The sequence below is a fragment of the Neodiprion lecontei genome, chromosome 3 (genome assembly GCF_021901455.1).
Source record: "Neodiprion lecontei isolate iyNeoLeco1 chromosome 3, iyNeoLeco1.1, whole genome shotgun sequence".
Lineage (NCBI taxonomy): Eukaryota > Metazoa > Arthropoda > Insecta > Hymenoptera > Diprionidae > Neodiprion > Neodiprion lecontei.
Window position 1 is genome coordinate 1,179,550 of NC_060262.1, and position 19,712 is coordinate 1,199,261.

Below are 19,712 nucleotides of genomic sequence, written 5' to 3' on the forward strand. Positions count from 1 at the left end.
TGTAAAAGAAAGGCAAATAAGGTACCCATTGACCTTTTAACGGCGGGGAAATATCAGTTCAAATCAACCTTTTATTAGACGGGAAATTTATAACTACGTTCAACGTGGTATTTCTTACGTGGAGTCCCCAGCCTGACTGCTGGGGAATATATCGACCAGCCCCACCGTTAACAGGTTAAAATGGGTAAGGAATTGAGCGTTATTGCTACAATCAGTGCACGTTCGAATTTCACCAGGAAAAGGAAATATAAATAAATCAATTCTTCAATCAATCGCTTGTTAGACAGTTCTACGTACTATAGATTTATTGAAGTTGTTTAATCTTAGTTATATGCGTTTATAGGTACTTTGCACGATTGATTCACACTGTAATGTGCCATCATCCGTTGCGTAAGTTCGTAACTCGATGGATTTCTTCTCTCTCTTATTAACTTAATTGCATATGATATACACTATTTTAAATCGATATCTAGATTTACCTATTATTATTGATATTATAGTGTTGTTATCATTATTATTCACAATTAATTAATCAATTACGAGGTCGGTAGCGAGACTATGATTTTCTTTTCAGTGTTTAGTAGAGTTATTTCATTTTCACTTCTTTACCTTCGTTCGCGTCTTCATTGCTCTTTTCTTTTCTTTTTAATTTTCAGTTTTCGACTCAATGCCAACTGTATTGCCCTAATTATTATTATTTGACTAATAATTGCATTTTGCGATCCCTGAGTACGTATCCATTATCGCGTGAAACATTTCTAACCACGTAACGATACCGATAATGGATGCAGACGACGGATACGCGTTCGTTAGTTTTTTCATCTTATAAAAAAAAAAAAAAGAAAGAAAAGAAAAGAAAAAAAAAAGAAAGAAGAGACAAATAGTCGGTAACACACTCTCGTATTCTAGGAATTTCGATAACTCCATCAGTTTGATAATTCGATGACTAGCTCAGCCGATTTCACATTTTATGAGTAAACGAGAATTAGATGTTAGCCTCGAAAACATAAAGTAAAATTAATTTGACGGCAGATGACATCGAAGTAAATACTGAAAAAAATAATAAAAACAAAAGAAAAGAAAAAAGAAAGTATTTTTTACTCTTCCCCACTGATAAACTATATTAGCATGACGATAACTCAAAGTTTGAAAACAAATGTGTATATCATGCCAATTAAACTGTGTCGTTCCGGGTTATCGTTTTAAAATGTTTGAATTCACTTAGGGTACGTGTACTATTATTATAGTATGTGTACACATGTATACTACTATTATTAATATTTTCGCATGCTTGGCATCGACGATTTGTAGGGATCAAATCTATCGTAGGATGGACCTGTTCCTGGGGGAGCCAAAGTCATTGACGGCATTGGCCCGCCACCCTGGTAGAGAGGCGGACCTGGGTGTCGCATCGTGCTGCTGATGCTTCCGGAGCTGCTCCATCTGTGAAAAGATTTGAAAGATGCTTTGGAAGAAGTGAATGGCAGAAAACGAAAAAAAAAAAAACAAAAAATAAATAAACAAAAATATCAAAGCGATACTACGAGATCGTGTTTTACATGAATATTTCAAGTCATCTTTTTACACAGCATACCTGTTTACATTTTCCGAAGAACGGCTACTCCAACCTGATATTTCGTTACGAGGATCGCGAGGTCCACTGCTTGGTACAGAATTGAAAGACTTAGTCGACGGGGGTCCTGCGTGCCATCCGGCAGCAGATCGACTACTTTCTGCATACCGACTCTCACCTATGGACAGGACGATAATTTTTCAATCAATCAATGTTACTGACCTAGACCGGTGCTAAATTCTACAGTTGTTTAGTAGGAATTACTATTCCAATTTTAGCTTAGAATCTGTCGAGCAAAAACGATGATTGATTTATCTTAATTATACCGATATAAACGCCAGTATGCTTTATTATATGCGTATGAATGTCAGGAAAAAAAATTACGGATCGCAATAACACGGAAGAAAAAGAGAATAGATGTGTGGCAAAGTGTAAGCTAACGGGACTCAAAAATGTATTCATCCGTAAATTGAACTTGGAAATTGGAAAAGGAGAAATGAGATATTGAGCGTGAATTTGTCGCCGGATCAATAATGAGAACTTGATTATTGAAACAATTCCAACGGAAAAGAGCTGAATCTTTTTTTCTTTGACTATAGTTAATTTTCGATAATCTCCTTCTTTGCCATAGGTAATTATCGCAAATCTAGACTGATGATGGGTGCAACATACTACAAGAAAAAGCAAAGCGTCACAGTATGAATGAGTTTTTTCTTTTCTTTTATTATTAATAAAGCATACATGGTCGTAATAATCCTGACACAACACGTCATCGTCGATTCAAAATAATCTTATGATGAGATTTCTTGTAAGGAGGTGAATTCCTCAGGATATAACCTGCGGTAAAAGAATTGTATTTTTTTTTTTTTCGTTTGTTCAAGTTTTTACATTTACGATGTATAATTCGACGACGATTTGACAGCGAAATTCTATCGTTATCTCTAATATATAATGTATGAATATATTTCACATATGTATATACGCTGTATGGATGATCAGCAAAAGTTTAAGACTTCTGTTTGTACAAATTGTATCAATGACTGCGTTAATCGATATCACAGGTACTGTAAATTTTTGAATTTGAAAAGTAGCGAATTATATTTTACCTGCAACTCACACAACGGATATTAATCAAAATTTGAGAAAGCATCGACAGGTAAAACTGCATCAAACATATTCAAATTACAAAAAAAAGAAAAAAAAAAATCGTATAATTAATAATTTCGTATGCTTTGCGACGAAAATAAACAGTACACAATGTTAATAGACATCTGGTGAAAGAGATCAAACGCAGTTTGATGTATTTTACGAAAGGCGAATGCACGGAACTCTTTTAGATATACAAATCCGAAAACTTACGAGGAGCGGTGGATCCGGGCGGTTTTGTACTCTCGGTGTAGCGTGTGTGACCGTCCCGGGTACTTCGGTGGGATTCTGTTTCAGACCTTCGAACCTCTCGCTCTCTGCCGTACGTGGTCGAAGTAGTTCTTTCATACCTATGAGAATTCATTGAAACTTAAACGAGTATAGCAGCTTCGTGTACTCAGGCTATTTTTGAAAAAGAGTCCGTGTTCTTTGATTAACGCCCGCATGAGACTGAAGAAGTTAGAGTTGACGCTTTTCTAACATATTCTCACATATTCACCTGTCTTTATTCACTTGTCGAGGATCAATGGATGATGACGGTGCAGGAATCGTTTCGCGACGCACGATTACTTCCCTCCCTCTCGTTACCTCAGGGAATACGTCTGGCCTGCTACTGCGGGACGGGAACTCGCTACTTCTCTTAAAATCCTTCTTCAACCCCAGATCCTGAGTTGATCTACTGCAACAGGAGCACAAGATTGAGCTTTGATCAACGTGTCCGAACTAGGATATGTAATTTCCTGCTACATATCCCAAGAAATATTTTCACCTGTTCGATTCGTATCTAGAAGGCGGCGAGGGATCTAATCGTCTATCTGAGACTCTTTCCAAGATCTCTGTGCGTCTGTCGGAAACTCTCTGGGGGCTGTGACGTCGGCTGTGTTCGGTAGTGATGCGTTTTCGTTCCGGTTCCGGGTACAGGTCTCTCGGATCCCTTCTATCGCTCGATGTTCTTTTGATAGAAGGTGGCGGCGGAGGTCTTCGGCTCTCTTCTAACCGCATCTGCTGCCTCTTCAGTTCCAGTCGTTCACGCTCCAGTTTTTCCCTCTCCAACTTTTGCCGCTCTCTTTCCAATCTAAGCAGCTCCGCCTTCTCTTGCTCGATCCTCTCTCTCTCCCTGCGTAGCTTTTCACGCTCTCTTTCGAGCCGTGCAGCCTCTTCTCTCTGCCTACGCTCGATCTCCCGCTGCCTTTCCATATCCTCTCGTCGCCTCCGTTCCTCCTCGCGTAATATTCTCTCCCTCTCTCGCAACCTCTGACGTTCCCGTTCTTCCTGTAGAATAAATCGATTGTCAATTAAATCAAGTCCAGGAAATTGGACCGTCTCTTTCCACTGTCGCAGGTCACTTTAACGCGGAGTTTGTAATGAAGCGAAACCCTAGAGTTTGATAACTCGAATAAACCAATTCCTATATCCGCGAAATCCGCCCTGCGTTATAATCTCTAGACTAACCCGAATCTTAGCAAATGTTAGTACATCGTCGCGCCTGCGCCGCTCCCTGCTCCGGGAGCGTGTATGAGATCTATGATGTTCCCAAGACCGAACGCGTTTGTCACTGCTGCGCTTCCCTCTTTCGCTCTCTGGCTTCTTGCTTGTAGATTTGGTCGAACGAGCGTCCGAGTCCTTGACAGGTTCATCCTTTTTCTCTGCCGCATCGCTTTTCTTTTCCTCTGTGGCGTCTGACTTTTCCTCTGCCTTCTTGGTAGCTGCAGAAACGAAAGAAGAATGGCTCGATGAAAGTGTTGTAAGCACAGAAGAATCGTTTTAAATTTTTTTCCAAGATCTGTATATAAAGATTTAGATAGAATACAACTCACTTGGATCAACAGTTTTCTCCTCGGAATCTTTTTTAACGTCCTTATTGTCATTCTTCTCGCAGATTTCAGAATTTTCCTTCGATGATTTCTCCTTGTCGTCTTTCTTATCGGACTTGACGCTGTTGGAGTCCCGTTTCCGCATATGGCTTTGTTGCGAGTCCCCCTTTGCCTGTTGAGGATAAAATTTCAAGTTTAACACAAGAATGTGTCAAGTTTCCGATTCTAACATGTAGCTCGTGGCAGCGCGTGATAGAACAATTGAGCTATAAACGATGTCAACCATTTTTCTCCAATTATCTTACCTTCTCAACGGAAATGACGCGGCCGTGAAGCTCCGTCCTGTGTAAATGTTGAATACATTTAGCCGCGTCTTCGCTAGTGGACATGGTAACATAGCCGTAACAACGAGCTCCAGGAGTCCTCGCATTAGTAACGACTTTAGCTCCAATAACTTTTCCATACTTAGAAAATACTTGCTTCAAGTCTGTGGCACGAGTAGTAGACGATAATCCGGAGACCCACAAGTTCCTACTGCTGGCGTTGATTGAACTAGAGGGTGATGTCTTCTTGTCTGAAAACGACCAACAGACATTTTACATTTAAAGAATATTCTTACATTTTTATTTGCAAGCAAACGATGGTAAAACTTCTGAGATTTTCGAGTAGGAAATTTTTTTATGTAAACAAAAATGTAAGAGTACCTTTGTCGTCCCTTTTCTGACCCTTGGCTGTAGAATCAGTACTGAAAATTAAGACCATATTTAAACATAATATAAACTAGTTACATGGTGTATTACGTAAGTTGAAAAAAATTTGAAAACGCGGTAGTGTTTTGCTTAGGCTTAATAAGTATCTCTGCAACTATGTTAAGCGAAAAAAATTTGGCTAGCAACTTTTATTTTAAAAACACTTTTCGCCATTACACAATGTCAATTAATCGGTGTCAAAGACTTTGTTTTCTTTTACTCTTCTGTTTTTACACCAGTATTATCACACATGTTCCGGATTTCGTTACGCCACCATCTTGGGTGCTCGATTGAGTACGACATTGTTGTTTATAGATTTATATTTGACACTGTGATTTTTAAATGCAGCAATAGTGGTGCAATCTTCCGCAGGCATATCAATTTGTACTCGCGCAACCGAGCACAATGCGAAATGTTTAGAGAGTCGATATCTCTTCTCAATTATTCTTTAGAGATATTTCTGGGCTGTTATTAAACATTTATCCAGAAAGCACAATGTCGCTTTGTGCAAATGCAATTTACACAAGATACCGTTACATGACGAAGCGTCATCTGCGGGCAGCATGGTAATAGTCTTCAATTGTCTTTCGATTATCACCTTCAGCGATTCTACCTTTGAGGGGTAAAATTCCACTTTTGGGATGCTGGCGAAGCTTATTTGGCGCAATTCAACACACGCACTGCACACATATTATAGGCAAGTTTTTAGTCGTATTTTGTTTTACTTTTTTTTTCTTTTACTTAAGAAAGTAAAAAATAACTTTTCGAAGCTTGCTAGCCAATTTCCAAATATCTTAACATATTTCCCAGAGCTAAGCATCAGCCTAATTATAAACTAAATTATACGTACGATAATATTACGGTCGATTGTAATAGGGAATATATTATATGTATATATGTATAGTAATTAATATTCTTGCGTGCGTGATACTGTCGGTATATTGAATATCTTGAAATAAATCATCGTGCGAATGCGGGTTGCGTAGCGGCATATCCAGCAGCAGATGAACACCAACGATAATATAGTCGTGTGTAACTTTAAGAGTGTCGAACCAATCCGAAGTTTTTTTTTAACCAATGCGAGACCAACCTCTTGCTTCCTCCTTCGCCTCCGTCTCCCTGCTTGCTCTTGAGCCCGTTGGCACTGGCTGCACCTTCCTTGCCGGCTCCACCTTCTGTTCTGCCACTCCCTTTAGAGTCTCCCTTCTTGTTCTCTTCGGTTCTCTTCTCACCTCCATCTGCAGGGACAATCAAGGTAGCAATGTGGTCACTCTATGACGCCCGACAATTCTCCTTCCCTCCCTAACGCGATCTCGTAGATAATCGCACACAATCCATTTCTCCTGTTTTTTTGGGTGGTTTTTTTTCCGCATCACTGTCAAATACTTTACACGAAACGTAGTGAGGTCAGGAAGCGCGAAAATTAGCAAAGACTTTGAGACTCGTTCTCTGCAACTTGACGTTACTGGTAAACCAACTTCAACTTGGAGCTTGGGTAACAAGAAGAGACACTAAAAAGGGCAAAGCAGCACTGCAGAATGCGTTTTTTTTTTTTTTTTTTTTTTTTTTTATATACGAAACGTAGGCGGGTATGTAGGCATTATTCCAGATATCTCAATGATCGTAAAAAATTTGCTCGACCAGAATTTCTAAGTTGTTGGCGGCTCCTTTGCACCATTTCACAGTAAATATCATCCGATCGGCTTGAAGGATGCAAAATGTCGTTCTTCTTGAATTCCGTGTAGCAAAGAGAATTAGCTGATAAATATCCAACGATGCTCTATGCGGCAGGGTATAAATAATGTAATTGTGTAAAATACTTAAAAGACTAGGGCAAACTTAGTTGCTATCACCTGCAGAGTAGGCAGAAAAAAAAAAAATATATTCGACTTCATATGCTAGATCATGATCCATATTATGAAAGCTGGTCGTTGGTTGATTTCCCATCAATAGAAGTTTCTTCTTTGCTGATCGGCTTGCAGGCGAAGAGTTCTTGCCAGCATCCCGTTGAGACAGTCTCAACCACCCAGATGATCGAAAGAACGTATGTATCCTCTCCAAATCCATAGGGCAATGTTGCAGGTTGTGCCATAAGCTTTTGCATCTCATGATGCTCGTCGCAGTTCCAGTAAGTTTCGGTGCAGGAATCTCAGTAACGAGATTTAGAGAGTTGGAAGAACGTCCGAATGATTTGATGATCGTAATTTTCTACGTCTTCGGAAGACTTATAACTAGTTCTCTTTACATTACAACTACTTAAATGTTACAACTGTGAATAAGACTTACCCTTGCGCCTGTCGTGAGTTTCCGTCTGAAAATAGAGCATGTCAAAATTTAGACTAGTCGATTGGAAATGTCAAAGAATTTGGATACAATTGTAAATGAATAACTACAGAAATCAACGAGGAGTAAACAGTAATCATACCTCTTCGGCAAGGAGATTCTCTTCGTCTTCGCCAATTGTCAGATTAATCGAGTCCTCGTTATCAATTCCGTTTGCTTCGACAGCGGTAGGATTGGACAGAACTGGTGGTGGGCTTGATTCAGTCTTAACAGTGTTATCGACATCATTTTTATCATTCTGATCCTCATCTGCTTCGTTTTCGATTTCTTCTTTTGGCTCTTCTTTTTTGACCTCTTCATTTTCAATATCTTCCTTCTTAGTAACCACTTTGTTCATGTCCTCCATCTTGATATCCTCTTTTTTGATATCTTCCTTCTTAATATCCACAGCCTTGACTCCTTCATTCACCTTGTCTTCTTCTTGTTCCTATTGAGTAAAATTGGTTATGCCAGTTTGCAGATGCGTTGAGGACTAAGATTGGCCAAAAATTATTTAAAGCATCAGTTTGAAAAATTCTATCTTGATTTCTATATCACCTTCTTAACTTCCTTCTTGACTACATTCTCAGAGATTTCTTCACTAGATGGGGGTGACGTCTCTTCTTTGATCTTCATTTCTGAGTTTGCTTGATTTTCCAAACTTTCATCTTTTCGATTATCAGACCCTTCCAAAGATTCTTCTTGGCCAGGTATGCCGGTTACTAAAAGTGCAAAGTGATCCCATGCAATAGTTACTTGAAATAAGGAAATAGACTGTAACAGCAGACATCAGGGCTAAAAATCTCACCACTGTTTTTTCTTGGTATAACCTTGTTAGGTCCACCACTCGGTACAATTAAATACTCGTCAGGTTTGCCTCCTTCCTCTGTGATCGCCTGTCAAAAATATCAAAGATACGTGATACAAACTATTTTGAAAAAAGGATAAACACCATTGTGTATCAACTTCGTCTCGAGGAGTGGGAAAATATTCAAGATAAACAGCACGTCGGGCCACGTGATGAACAAAATAATGACTCAACGAAGAGTGGGTAACAATCGTTGTTATTCAAATACGCGCTCATCGAGTGAAGAAACTGAGAAATCGAGGAGAAACACCGGGAACCATGGGAAAGTGGTTTATCTCTATAGGCGAAGACAGAAGTCCTGAGCAGAGGGAGTAAACGCCGGCTGTTATCGCGTTACGGCTGAAAATAGTTGAGGCAACACGAAAGGCGATAACGCATAATAACGAGACCGAGGTGACAAAAAAATCAATAGCATAAAAATGGCGTCTCACGCGTAACGTTTGCCGGACGATTCGTCATCCCACGCCCGATTTGATAATCGGTGTAGAGATTGGGGATCTTTATAATTTAATAGCAACTGTTCTTTTACCTTCGACAAGCGTTCGAGAAGAGCAGCTTTATTGCCAGTCTTGTCAAGCCCGCGTCTCTCCAGCTCGGTTTTCAGATCGATCACGCGTAGCTCGACCAACTTTTTCCCCTCTGTTTCGGCCATTGCTTGCAGCTATCCGTACAACTTTGAAAACGTACGCGGATGCTGATCTATACCGGAGTTTGATTAATGACGTGTCACGGTCTCGGATGTTGACGTTTCAACTTTTCTCTGTTATATCACCTAATTAATACTCTGTGCGGCATATCAATCTTGGCATATTACAATGGTGAGACACTTGTCGTTAACCCAAGATTGACACTGGCGGGCAGCGGTCACTAGTTCACGTAGTTCAGTGACAAACCGGAAACGGTGCCGTCGCCATTTAATACCTCGCGTTACGAACACGAGGCGTCACTAGTGCAGTGGAGTAGTATTTAACCTTGGAGCATGTACTATCTAGAGAGAGCAAACCATTCTCTCGACATCGCGAAAAATGCAGCCGAAGTGATGAGAGAGAGAGAAATATATATTAGGGTTACTCCGTCTCTTTCACTCTGCATTTGATGACTGAGAGAAAATGTATCGAGCAAACAAGAGTGGAGCAGGAGAAACAGATTGACATGTATGTCCACTGTATTTATGTAGAACTACATTTCAGTGAAAGCAACACGTACCTCTTTTTCTCACTTCTCCGCTGCACTTTCTGTACACGCGAAGCTACCTCCAGCAGCTCTAAAAGTAACGAAACAAAGTTTTTTGCTCGCTATTGGCATCCAATTTTCCAAACTGACATATAATCAATCTTTGAAAAAAGATAAGGAGAATTTCTCTTTACGTAATAAGATTAATTTATTGTACATACATACACAAAAAATATCGTACATTACGCAATAGAAGATATAATAATATAGGGTTCACAATGTAGATTTCACAATTCTAAGTCAAGAAATCTGACTACATCTGTATTTTGATTTTCGTAACAATGTACAAGATAGAACGTAAGTAAAAAAAGGGAATAGTGAGTGCTTCTTTCTGACGTTTATTAATTTATTTATCAAAAGTTTAATTTCTCTCGAATTGAATTTACTTCGCATATTGTGCGTGAAAAAAAGAAGAAAACACTTTTTGAAGAAATACAATATATCATGCATGCTGATCTCTTACATCTGGTAATCGTCTTCGGGTTATCGAAGCGTTTCATCCATTATTCATATTATTGGTACTAGTGCCCAGAGTTGCTTACTGGACGAACCAACACATGTTAAATATGTGAAGTAAAACTGAAACCTTATATTTTTTCGATGTATAAATCTAGGGTTGATTATCCTTTTGAAATTGTTTTTGACATTCTTATTATGATGCATGCTTTAAGCAACATGCGAGATGGTGTAAGTACAAATTCCTGTTCTTGCGATGCATTCGGCTATATCATTCCCATTGTCTCGTCTCGTTCCGCTTTTCTGCGATTGTCTGAAAAAAAAAAAAAAAACATTCTTTCACCTCCAGATTTAATTAAAAGAAATTTCAAAACTTTCCATTAAAATCTAAGGTTGAAAACTGTTTTGCTGTATTAAAAATACCTCGTGATTGATTCAGTGGCGGCAATAGCAGCAGCATGCTCAAGACGTGAAAGCGAATTATCTAGTTGGATTTTTTGTCATCCAGAGCTTCTAGTCGCTCAAGTAACGGGGGATGAGAGTGATGCCATCCTGAATAGAGCTTGTCAAATACAGGAAAACCCAGATTGTCTTTGTGCAATTTAACTAGTGCACTTTTCAGGGGGACAGTGTGTCCTAAGGTCTTTGCAAAATTATCTGCTTGAAATTCAAACTTCCGGCTGATCACAACGGAGACAAAGCCCATTAACTGAAAAAAGTACATTTGGACCAGGTGTGAATGAAGTCGGAAAAGAAAAAGGATTACGAGAGAGGTTAATGAGATTAATATCAAACGACAGAAAATAATCGAATTAGTTACCGTATTTAGCGGGATCAGGATGTACATCATTACGATAATTAATCCAATGAATATTGGCTGCGAATCGCTGAATCCGAATGCAGTGTACATTGGTTGATAGTTGAGCAGTTTAGCAAAGATAATGAATATTAATAGAATGTTGACCTGTAATCAAAGAATGCACGATCAAAATTAGAGCGAGCTGTGAAAGAGAAATACCTAAATACACTTTAGTCTTACCTGAGACAGTACAAGACACTTGAAGGTGTGATTCAACTTCCAGTGACCAAGTTCGTGGGCTAAAACGGCCACGACTTCGTCAGTTTCACAACCTTTGTCTTTATCGGTGTCATTGGCGTCTGGTTTATAATATTCTTTGACCAGGGTGTCGAATAGGACAATTCTCTTGTGCTTGTGAAAACCGTAAAGGTACGCATTGCTGTGAGAGGATCGTTTGGATCCTTCAACAATGTACAATTTGTACAAGGGAAAACCAAGGGATGATGCGAGCTCTTCAATTTTTGTTCTAAGCTCTCCTTCGGGCAACGGAGAGTACTTGTCAAACAATGGAGCTATAACCTCTGGGTATATAATCAGCATAAACAGAGTTACAATGCCGGTAAAGACCCACAGATATACAAAGAAATAATCTCCTCCTATTTGAACTATCCAAACTACTCCGCATTTCAGCGGAATCACAATTATTTGTAGCACGATAAATTTCTTTATCTGGTCCTTTATATAGAATGAAACAGTCTGAAAAAGGATAAATATTTTTATTGCTTGTGAATTCAGATGAAACGTAGCACAGCTTTTGGAGCACATTTGTCAAGCTTGACTAGTTATTTTATAAACATTCTTACCTGCTTATTGAACCCGTGCTTGTTTTCAAGCCAGAATGTATTGTAGACAGAAAATGGCAGGTCAACGATAGTGCTAAGGATGTTCATGATCAGCATGCAAGTACCGCCAATCAGTATTTCGTTATGCTTGCTAATTCCGCACGCGGTAGAAATTTTCACCGCCCAATCCCAAAAATGACGGAAGGCAAAAAACAGTATCATCCCCTGAAGATGATGAGTTTTAGATGCATGAACAACCAGAAGACAAATTAAAATTGCTTGCTTATACCCACCGTGGTGACGAATGTCGAAAACAGACTTTTGATGTTTGAAAAATAATTGCAATCGATGGCGTAGAGGCGTGCCTTATTATAAACCTCCGGCGTGATGAGGTCCTTCAGTTCGCCAGGGACGTCAACAAGTTTGTTCATTAACTTTGTCTGCAGGGAATAATCATGCAAATCATTTTAAGAGACTGAGGATCCAGTCACCCTTGGAATGCTTTGAAAAAACTGTTCCTAAGGGTGATGAATTTAATTTGAGGGTGGTACCGCATTGCGTGTCACTTAATAAGTCGAAAAATTGGGAGGTATAAACAGGGACTGAAAGCTAACCTGGCGAAGACTGAGATAAAACTTCCAGGACCAGAGAATCCATATTAACGCGAGCAGCTCGCATCTCAGGTTTTCTCCAACGAATTGTTCAATGGAAGATGACATGGCTGTTGTAGTCGTCTAAAAAATCTCTCCGAATTACTCTTGGCGTAAAAAGGACGACACACTGTGTTTCGCTGGTCTCATGTGTGTTCCCGGCCTATAGTCTCAAACACTAATATATATCAGTGTCAGTGGTCTCAAATCACAAATTGGAATGAATGATGCGACAGTAGACAGACTTGAAGTTGTCTCTCTCGATTTTCGATATATCCAACGTCTTGATCCAAAGATGTCGCGGGAAATTTGAATTCGACGTAGTCGCAACGTTTGGGCGGTCTGAATTCAATAATCTCGACATATTACAGGAAGTTAATGAACAAAAAAAACTGTAATGATGTTGTCTTTGTTTTTTTTTTAATTCGATGCAAAACACTTATCATAATATCATCCAAAATATACAATAGTACACATCTTTTCTTCTTTCATCGATTCATGATTGTTCTACCGGCGTTTCGTGTTGCACGTTAAACTTTTTTTGTTTACCTGGAAGCAAACGATCGGAAGCTGAGAATGTGGTCTGTGAAACACATCATACATGAAAACATTGGCTGCTTTAGTGTGAAGTGATTGAAAGAAAAATTGGTTTTTACCGCGCTTTGTGTCGACGTGGTTAATGCCTGCGGAACGCTCGATTGCAGCACTCTGCAAAGTCCTTCCACGGCCTGGCAAACCTCCTCTTCCGCGACCTCGTGCACGGCCCTTTCCACGTCCTCTTGGATAGTTAGACGCGGAGATTGAGACATGTTTTGAAGGATAATACGTAGCAGGCATTCTTTCCCTGAATGCGAAGGCCGGAGTTACAACCATTGTGTCAATGGGAGGCCAGGAGGGTTTGGGTATTATTTGAGGGTAATTCTGGGAGTAGACCGAGTGTAAGTCGAAGACATTTTTTCTGCAAGTAATTCAAAGTTAAAATCAAAAAACTGCAAAATGCAATGAGGAGCGGTAACAACATGTTTTGATGATGCAACAGTAACAGCTTACGCGGAAAATTCTGCTTCTTGGTAAATTGTTGCGAATGCACCATTACTCGGAGTATGCCTGAGAAGATAATTTCCAGGTTTAAGCTTTTTTAACTCATGAACAACGTTATGCAAAATGACTAGGCTGTCTTCGCCGTTAAGTCCGTAGAGCCTTTTCATTTCGTTGTTTATCGATCCTATTGTTCTCCTTTCTACTTGGATAATATCCGAGGATTTCGCAGATATTCTGACTGCAGACAATACCTGATTAGTTTCCTGAGAGAAGGGCTGCTTCAATTGCGTCCTTTAATTGAAATTTATTTCAAGTTCAAATTGCAACATACCTCGAACGAGTGATGTATTCGGTCTGTAGGTCAGCATTGTCCACTGTTTCAATGCTTCTTCTGCTGTAACAGCCTCAGCACCAAGACTGACTTGGTGCTCCAGTTTAGGCACCAACATTATGGGGTGAAGTAAATTTTTATTCATTCTCTGGAATTGTGTAAATCTAAAATTATGAAAGACGTATGCGCAGGCAGGTTTTCTGCCAACAAGCTACAATTACCTCAACCCCATCTATTTTAGCGCGAACCAATATTTTATACTTCTCAACCATAGTCTTTGAGGAATCGATATCGCAGTTTTCAGGTGGACCAAGTGAAAATATTTTGTACGTGACATTATTTCCAACAGGTGGAGATGCAGTAGCCGAAATATTTGTATTCGTCCAATTTTGAGTATGTGTTTCTGTATCTGGTGCATCATGCTGAACGCTTTCTACATTCATTTCATTTTCCTTATCGTCGTTATCGTTTATTGAGTCCAGTTTCATAGACTGGGCAATAGAAATAGCAGAGTGATCCTTTTCCTCTACACAAAAGTCACCAGAAGTGTATTGTTGCGATAATTCTTTACTTGTGAAAAGGTCAAATTCATCTTCCATTTCGTGACTACTTGGACCACCCATCGCTTGCTCATTTTTTATCACAGCTTTGTTTTCCATGGCTGTATTTTCGGATGTTTGAAACATATCTGATTTTGGACCTGCACTATAGATGTCACTGTTTTCGTCTTCTAATTTCAATAGATCGTCAGAATATATATCCCCAAAAAGACTGTGATCAGTCACCTCCTCCTCAGTTCCTTGTTTGGAAAAGCTGAAATTTAGGAATGAAATTCTCTTAATTAAAATTCAAAATCCGTTGAAACAACGGATCGAAGGAGTTTGGCCTTTTCAGGATCAATAATTACTTGACCGAAGTATGATGTTTTGGGTGAAGAATTTGTGACCGTAGAATATACTTGTAAATCCAAGAGTTTCTTTGAGGTATAGTCATACTTGTAGGTGGTAATGGCTTGTCGATGTAAATAATGTTTCCTTCCTCGCTCCCTTTCACAACAATTGGCAGAATCCAAGAACTTGTATAATGCGGGCCAAAATTAGTAGCCAAACAATTGAGTCCTCCTGACGAAATTACCACATCTACCCCATTAGACGTGGCAAGCTTCTCGCAGTTTGGATCCTGACTCACCGTTAATTTTTGAGATGTTTCATTGCTGTTGTCCAAATCGATGAACACCGGATATAGGGCATAGAGTTTGTGCAATTCAGTTGATAAATAATTTCGCTTGTTGCAAACTGGTATGAATGCCCTGGGAAGTTGACCCTGCAGAATAATTTTGACCCAGTAAAACGATAGCAATAATGCATCGACAACTAAGATATAAATTACCTTTTCCAAGAGTGTGGCCTCTAGTTCAGCAACAATTTTTTTCTTTTCCTTGAAAGCTATATTTCCTCCTGCTACGTAGTATCTAGGAAGCTTTCGAGCGTTTAAAAATTTAGATTTCCACCGTGCGTTAATGTATTCTTTTCCAATAACTTTTATTTCAGAACCATTCCAATTAGCCTTTGCTAAAGCTAAAAATTCCTCCTGCTCTTTGCGTATCACTGGTAACAGTTTCTGTAAGTAATTCAACACAGTTACAAAACACTAGTTAAACACTATAGAATTTGGATGTGTTTTTTATTTATTAATACCATATACTGTTCCAGTTCGCTTCTATTTTGTTGATTCATTTGCGGTTTTTCTGATCCTGAAAATTGCTTTAAAACTTTCAGACAGATGGCATGTTCTTCTTTGGTCAAGACTGACAATCTGGGAAATTGGAACGGAGGTTTTTCAAGGCCAGGTACCCATTCCCATTTTTTTTCAGTCAGCGGTGGCCGCTTAGATTCTTTGCCAGCTACCCGAACTCCATCGGAGTCGTTGTCACTTGAACTTCCATCGTCTTTATCCCTATCATCGTCATCGTCGCTTTCAAAGTCTGTAAAAGGATCGGTGAAAACACCCTGCATTATTCTATACATCGCACTTTCGTTCTTCAGTCTTTCTTCGTGGATGAACACGTCGTCTATCATATCTTCCAGTGGAGGGTACCTGAGAAATTTAAGGATGGTGAAAAGAAATCGAGCTATTCATCATTTCATTAAAAAACATAAAGCCCTTATATCAAGTGAGATTCTTTCGACACGTTGCAAATTCACCGGAAAGATGGAACTTGGAGGTTATCTCCATCATTTGCATGAATTCTACCTACCAATCAATGTTCAGAAATTCCTCCATGCTGATAGCTTTTGCGTAAAGACGACGTTGCGAAATTCTTGCAATATAGTTCCAAATTTTGTCTCCTCAACAACGGCTGACAGTGAGAGCCTTTCAACATTTTCAAATTCGGAGCCTAAAAAAACCTGAGAGAGAGAGAGAGAGAGAGAGAGAGAGAGAGAGAGAGCAACTTTTATCGTGTTCCCGATTTTGTAGCGGCCTCTGCCACTGAAATAGGTCTTTGGAACTAGGCAACACTGATTTACTTATAGTTAATTGTAACAGTTATTATAGTCAAAGAATTTTCGTTATCCATATTTTCATATTAATAATTAATCTTATGACGCCCTTACGACGGCACACGGTCATAACGTTTACGTAAGGATAAATAGTTAGATTCGCTGTGATGCCAGAAGTTAGGTGGAAAATTGGGCAAATTGTAAATTACGGAGCGTTTTGGAACACTTGGGACAGTATTTGAAATCCCGCTTTATGCACTAACTGACAGAATTTGTGTCAGTTCTAAGGGTTCTAAGGCCTGGAGTATCTTAATAAGTGATATGAAATTTTTTTCTCATTGTAAAGATTAAAATTTGGCTCTAGCTTGACTGGTTTACTTGACAGGGGCTGGAAAACAGTAGCATCAACTAAACGTAGGTAATCACCCGCAAAGTATATCAAGTAACGCATTCGTCAGCATTCTTTAAATTAACACCGCAAGCAGAGAGATGGTCGGCAAAATTCGTCCGAGTAGATTCTCAGTTATTTTCTACTCAACATAAACATCGGCGGAAGCTCACTATGCTTAACAGAATCATACACCTTTATTCGTGAAATTTGCAGGCAACAGTCATGGCACGCCGTAAGACGATCAATGCAGTTAGAATGGACGAATCATTCTCGTTACCTGCAGTCTCATCTCCGCTGCGACGAAGGTCACTCGCAGCTTCAGAATTCTCTAATGCACCGAAGCCCTTCACTCAAAATGACGACGAGAGTGAAAGATTGGCTCGTCGCGCGGTTCCTGTGTCGATGGACAGCTCGTCGCAGATCGATAACTCTGAAATACGTGCTTCTATAGGACTTGGCTCAGGGATCGGGGAGTTGTCAACGAATGCACTGATGGATCATTATAACAAGTGTATAAAATTATGCGCAGAGAACAAAATCACGACGAAAAATGCTTTTGCTCTTTCTGTCATCGACTACATGACTGTGCTCAATAAGCGAGATATAAATTCAAACAACATGCAGAGTGCTGGGACAACCCTGGATGTCAGTACAAAGATATATGGGGTTAGAGTAGATTGTGTTCACACAGACGTTTTTAAGATGGCAGGCGATCCTGGCAAACAGAATAAGGGCGAGGAGCAGAATCAGGGGGTAAACGACGCCAATGCCAGTACCGTTCAGGAGCCTGAATCTAAGAGAAAGAAAAAACCTCTCTCTCAGAAGATCCTCTGTTCATTGGAAAGTCTCGAAGGCACCCCTGAAACTATTAATCTGTGCTCGACTACTAACACCAGCGATTCTCAGACCACAGACATGCTCTTTCAAGTCACATTTCCCATTCATGCTACTAGTGGGCACAGATTGCACCTGCAAGAAGATGTTATACTTGAATTTGCCGCTAAGAAAAAAGCTGGGGCTGACACTGTCTATACAGGTATTAACGTTTCGGATATCGAAGATTTGGCCGACTCGAATATGTGTCCAATATTAGCTGATTTTCACATTCTTGGTTGGTCTGAGACTGATATACCTGATTCCCCACCTCCTGCATTCGGTCAGGAAGACAACAACTTGAGATTCGATTTGAATGCGTCTGTAGGTGACCTCTGTGACAATGAAAATGTGGGAATGAATTACTTTGATCTGGACGAGGCTAGTCAGGAGAATATTGATCGCTGTACAAGGAAGCCTGAGCATGTTGAACACATCGTAGATTTCAGCCAAGCGGTCTCAACCACAAACACAAACAAGAGTAACACTTTGGAGTACTCATACTTGCAAAAGAGCGTTCACAACTTGCATTGGGCAGGCCCGATTCATTGGAAACCAAAGATATTCTCTGGCAGAGTTGTTGGAGCTTGCGGTCAGGAGGCAGTCAGAAAAAAAAAGGAGGTGAATTTGAAGTTCACAGTCAAAGGGTCGGAAGATAATGTTGAGAAACTAGAAGGTAAAATTTCCCACAGACTTCAAACCAAAACCATGAGGCAGACCTGGCAGGATGATAAACTCACTTTACCGGAGGATATTCATTACGAAAGCACGAATCCTACCAAGTTTTATTATCATTCGTCAATGACTAAGCAACTACTCCCACTGGACAAACCTAACGGCGAAGCTGCGGGAGAGGAGGGCAATCTTGATGCTACAGTACTCGACGATGACGTGGACTATGATTATGACAATCAAAACGATACTCAGAATTATTGCTCACAGAATGATGATGGGGGCAGAGGGGATGCCAACTGTAACAGCAGTCCGGATATGTTTCACGATGAAGACGGAGACCCACATCCTGACGGGGAATTATGCACTCAGGCATTGACCGGCGAGAATCTTGTCATTGCTCCAAAATCAACCACTCAAGTTCAAATCAATTATTCGACTCGTGCCAAAAAGATAAACATGCGCCAATTGAAGAACAGTATTTGGAAGACGTTGTCGCATAAAAATACCTTGTACGAGAATGGCAATGGTGACACGAACGAAGAGGCATCAAAATTGAAAGACGAGCGTAGCTTTGGCAGTGTTTACAAAATATTACCAAACACCTTAGGCAAGGATAACGCTGCAGCTCTTAGCCCTGCTCTAGCTTTCGTATCTCTTCTTCATTTGGCCAATGAGAAAACACTTTGTATTACTACCACTCCGGATATGTCAGATCTCAAAATATCTCAGGGTTAACAGAGCGATTGCAATATTCGTAATCATCTTTTTATCCATGCGCATTCACACATTAATATAAATAAATACTTTATAATATTTTCTTTTTGTACTGAAAGAGTTTATTAATTTGTTGGACCATCGTCTTCACCGCTCCTCCCCTGTCTTCTTATCTTATATCTAATTTTATCGGAGGATATCTGATTTCACAGATATTATTTTATGGTTTATAACTTATTTTTAAATATTTTTCGTCTATGCGAATTATATAAAATAACGATGACATGATCTTCACAGTCCCATGTGGTCTAGTGGCTAGGATAGCTGGCTTTCACCCAGCAGGCCCGGGTTCGATTCCCGGCATGGGAAACTTTTTGCCTTATATTTCTTTTTGTAGCTAGCGCTACTCTATGCTTTGATAGTATCCGGATAATATGAATACATATTATATACTAGTGTCTATTGGGTCAAGTTATTGAAACAATCAGTTAATAATATCAATGTTTGGCATATTTTAAAATGAAGTGATATAATTTACAAATGTGGAACGAACGCTTTCGCCGAAAAGTCCGATAGACACATAAAATATTGAAATGAAAGATAAATTTTTACACGATAAGCTAAAAAATTCTAATAAATGGCTTGCATTAATAAAAGCAACATTTTAACGACATGATTATGAAAGGCAACTAAATGAACAAAGAGCAGCATTGCTCTAAACGTCTGTCCAGGCC

At 39.6% G+C, this 19,712-nt stretch overlaps 4 protein-coding genes and 1 non-coding gene across 13 annotated transcripts in view; 2 read left to right on the plus strand and 3 right to left on the minus strand.

Moving 5' to 3' along the window:
• LOC107224625 overlaps nucleotides 1-16,241 on the minus strand; it is a 26,456-nt gene extending 10,215 nt beyond the window's left edge. For 2 of the 4 annotated variants that reach the window (XM_015664761.2, XM_046733960.1), the window contains exons 1-9: nucleotides 16,082-16,241; nucleotides 15,522-15,921; nucleotides 15,214-15,444; nucleotides 14,732-15,147; nucleotides 14,046-14,637; nucleotides 13,825-13,972; nucleotides 13,503-13,731; nucleotides 13,109-13,410; nucleotides 12,964-13,001 (exon numbers count right to left, since the gene is read on the minus strand). In XM_015664761.2, the coding sequence (XP_015520247.2) occupies nucleotides 12,964-13,001; nucleotides 13,109-13,410; nucleotides 13,503-13,731; nucleotides 13,825-13,972; nucleotides 14,046-14,637; nucleotides 14,732-15,147; nucleotides 15,214-15,444; nucleotides 15,522-15,921; nucleotides 16,082-16,107 (2,382 nt within the window). In that variant the 5' untranslated portion in view covers nucleotides 16,108-16,241. Of the gene's footprint in view, nucleotides 1-3,852; nucleotides 3,858-12,855; nucleotides 13,036-13,108; nucleotides 13,411-13,502; nucleotides 13,732-13,824; nucleotides 13,973-14,045; nucleotides 14,638-14,731; nucleotides 15,148-15,213; nucleotides 15,445-15,521; nucleotides 15,922-16,081 lie in introns of those variants that run through there. The other 2 variants (XM_046733961.1, XM_046733962.1) reach the window with 2 other exon arrangements.
• On the minus strand, nucleotides 276-9,378 carry LOC107224624 (SAFB-like transcription modulator). Of its 4 annotated transcripts, none has more exons than XM_015664760.2 (15): nucleotides 9,002-9,377; nucleotides 8,413-8,500; nucleotides 8,163-8,326; nucleotides 7,708-8,052; nucleotides 7,569-7,593; nucleotides 6,373-6,520; nucleotides 5,238-5,278; nucleotides 4,839-5,107; nucleotides 4,537-4,705; nucleotides 4,172-4,425; nucleotides 3,489-3,991; nucleotides 3,219-3,395; nucleotides 2,933-3,069; nucleotides 1,595-1,751; nucleotides 276-1,443 (listed from the first exon to the last, which is right to left on the minus strand). In XM_015664760.2, the coding sequence occupies exons 1-15, from the start codon at nucleotides 9,122-9,124 to the stop codon at nucleotides 1,275-1,277; spliced, it is 2,769 nt and encodes a 922-aa protein (XP_015520246.1). In that variant the 5' UTR covers nucleotides 9,125-9,377; the 3' UTR covers nucleotides 276-1,274. The 4 variants fall into 4 exon arrangements, with proteins under 4 accessions (XP_015520246.1, XP_046589912.1, XP_046589913.1 ...); XM_046733956.1 differs by having other exon boundaries at nucleotides 3,219-3,398; XM_046733959.1 differs by lacking the exons at nucleotides 276-1,443; nucleotides 1,595-1,751 and adding an exon at nucleotides 1,900-2,410 and having other exon boundaries at nucleotides 3,219-3,398; nucleotides 9,002-9,378.
• LOC107224629 (condensin complex subunit 2) lies at nucleotides 9,473-19,090 on the plus strand. Of its 3 annotated transcripts, none has more exons than XM_046733964.1 (2): nucleotides 9,473-9,742; nucleotides 16,930-19,090. In XM_046733964.1, exon 2 carries the CDS (start codon nucleotides 16,939-16,941, stop codon nucleotides 18,997-18,999), a length of 2,061 nt encoding a protein of 686 aa, XP_046589920.1. In that variant the 5' UTR covers nucleotides 9,473-9,742; nucleotides 16,930-16,938; the 3' UTR covers nucleotides 19,000-19,090. The 3 variants fall into 3 exon arrangements, with proteins under 3 accessions (XP_046589920.1, XP_015520251.1, XP_046589919.1); XM_015664765.2 differs by lacking the exon at nucleotides 9,473-9,742 and adding an exon at nucleotides 16,589-16,739; XM_046733963.1 differs by lacking the exon at nucleotides 9,473-9,742 and adding an exon at nucleotides 16,593-16,743.
• On the minus strand, nucleotides 10,349-12,711 carry LOC107224626 (CAAX prenyl protease 1 homolog). The gene is made up of 7 exons (XM_015664762.2): nucleotides 12,417-12,711; nucleotides 12,096-12,242; nucleotides 11,824-12,027; nucleotides 11,201-11,716; nucleotides 10,982-11,125; nucleotides 10,585-10,870; nucleotides 10,349-10,474 (listed from the first exon to the last, which is right to left on the minus strand). The coding sequence occupies exons 1-6, from the start codon at nucleotides 12,519-12,521 to the stop codon at nucleotides 10,646-10,648; spliced, it is 1,341 nt and encodes a 446-aa protein (XP_015520248.1). The 5' UTR covers nucleotides 12,522-12,711; the 3' UTR covers nucleotides 10,349-10,474; nucleotides 10,585-10,645.
• Nucleotides 19,091-19,275: 185 nt separating the features above from the next.
• On the plus strand, nucleotides 19,276-19,347 carry Trnae-uuc. Its single transcript has one exon. It is a non-coding gene; the product is annotated as a tRNA-Glu (tRNA).
• Nucleotides 19,348-19,712: the final 365 nt, after the last annotated feature.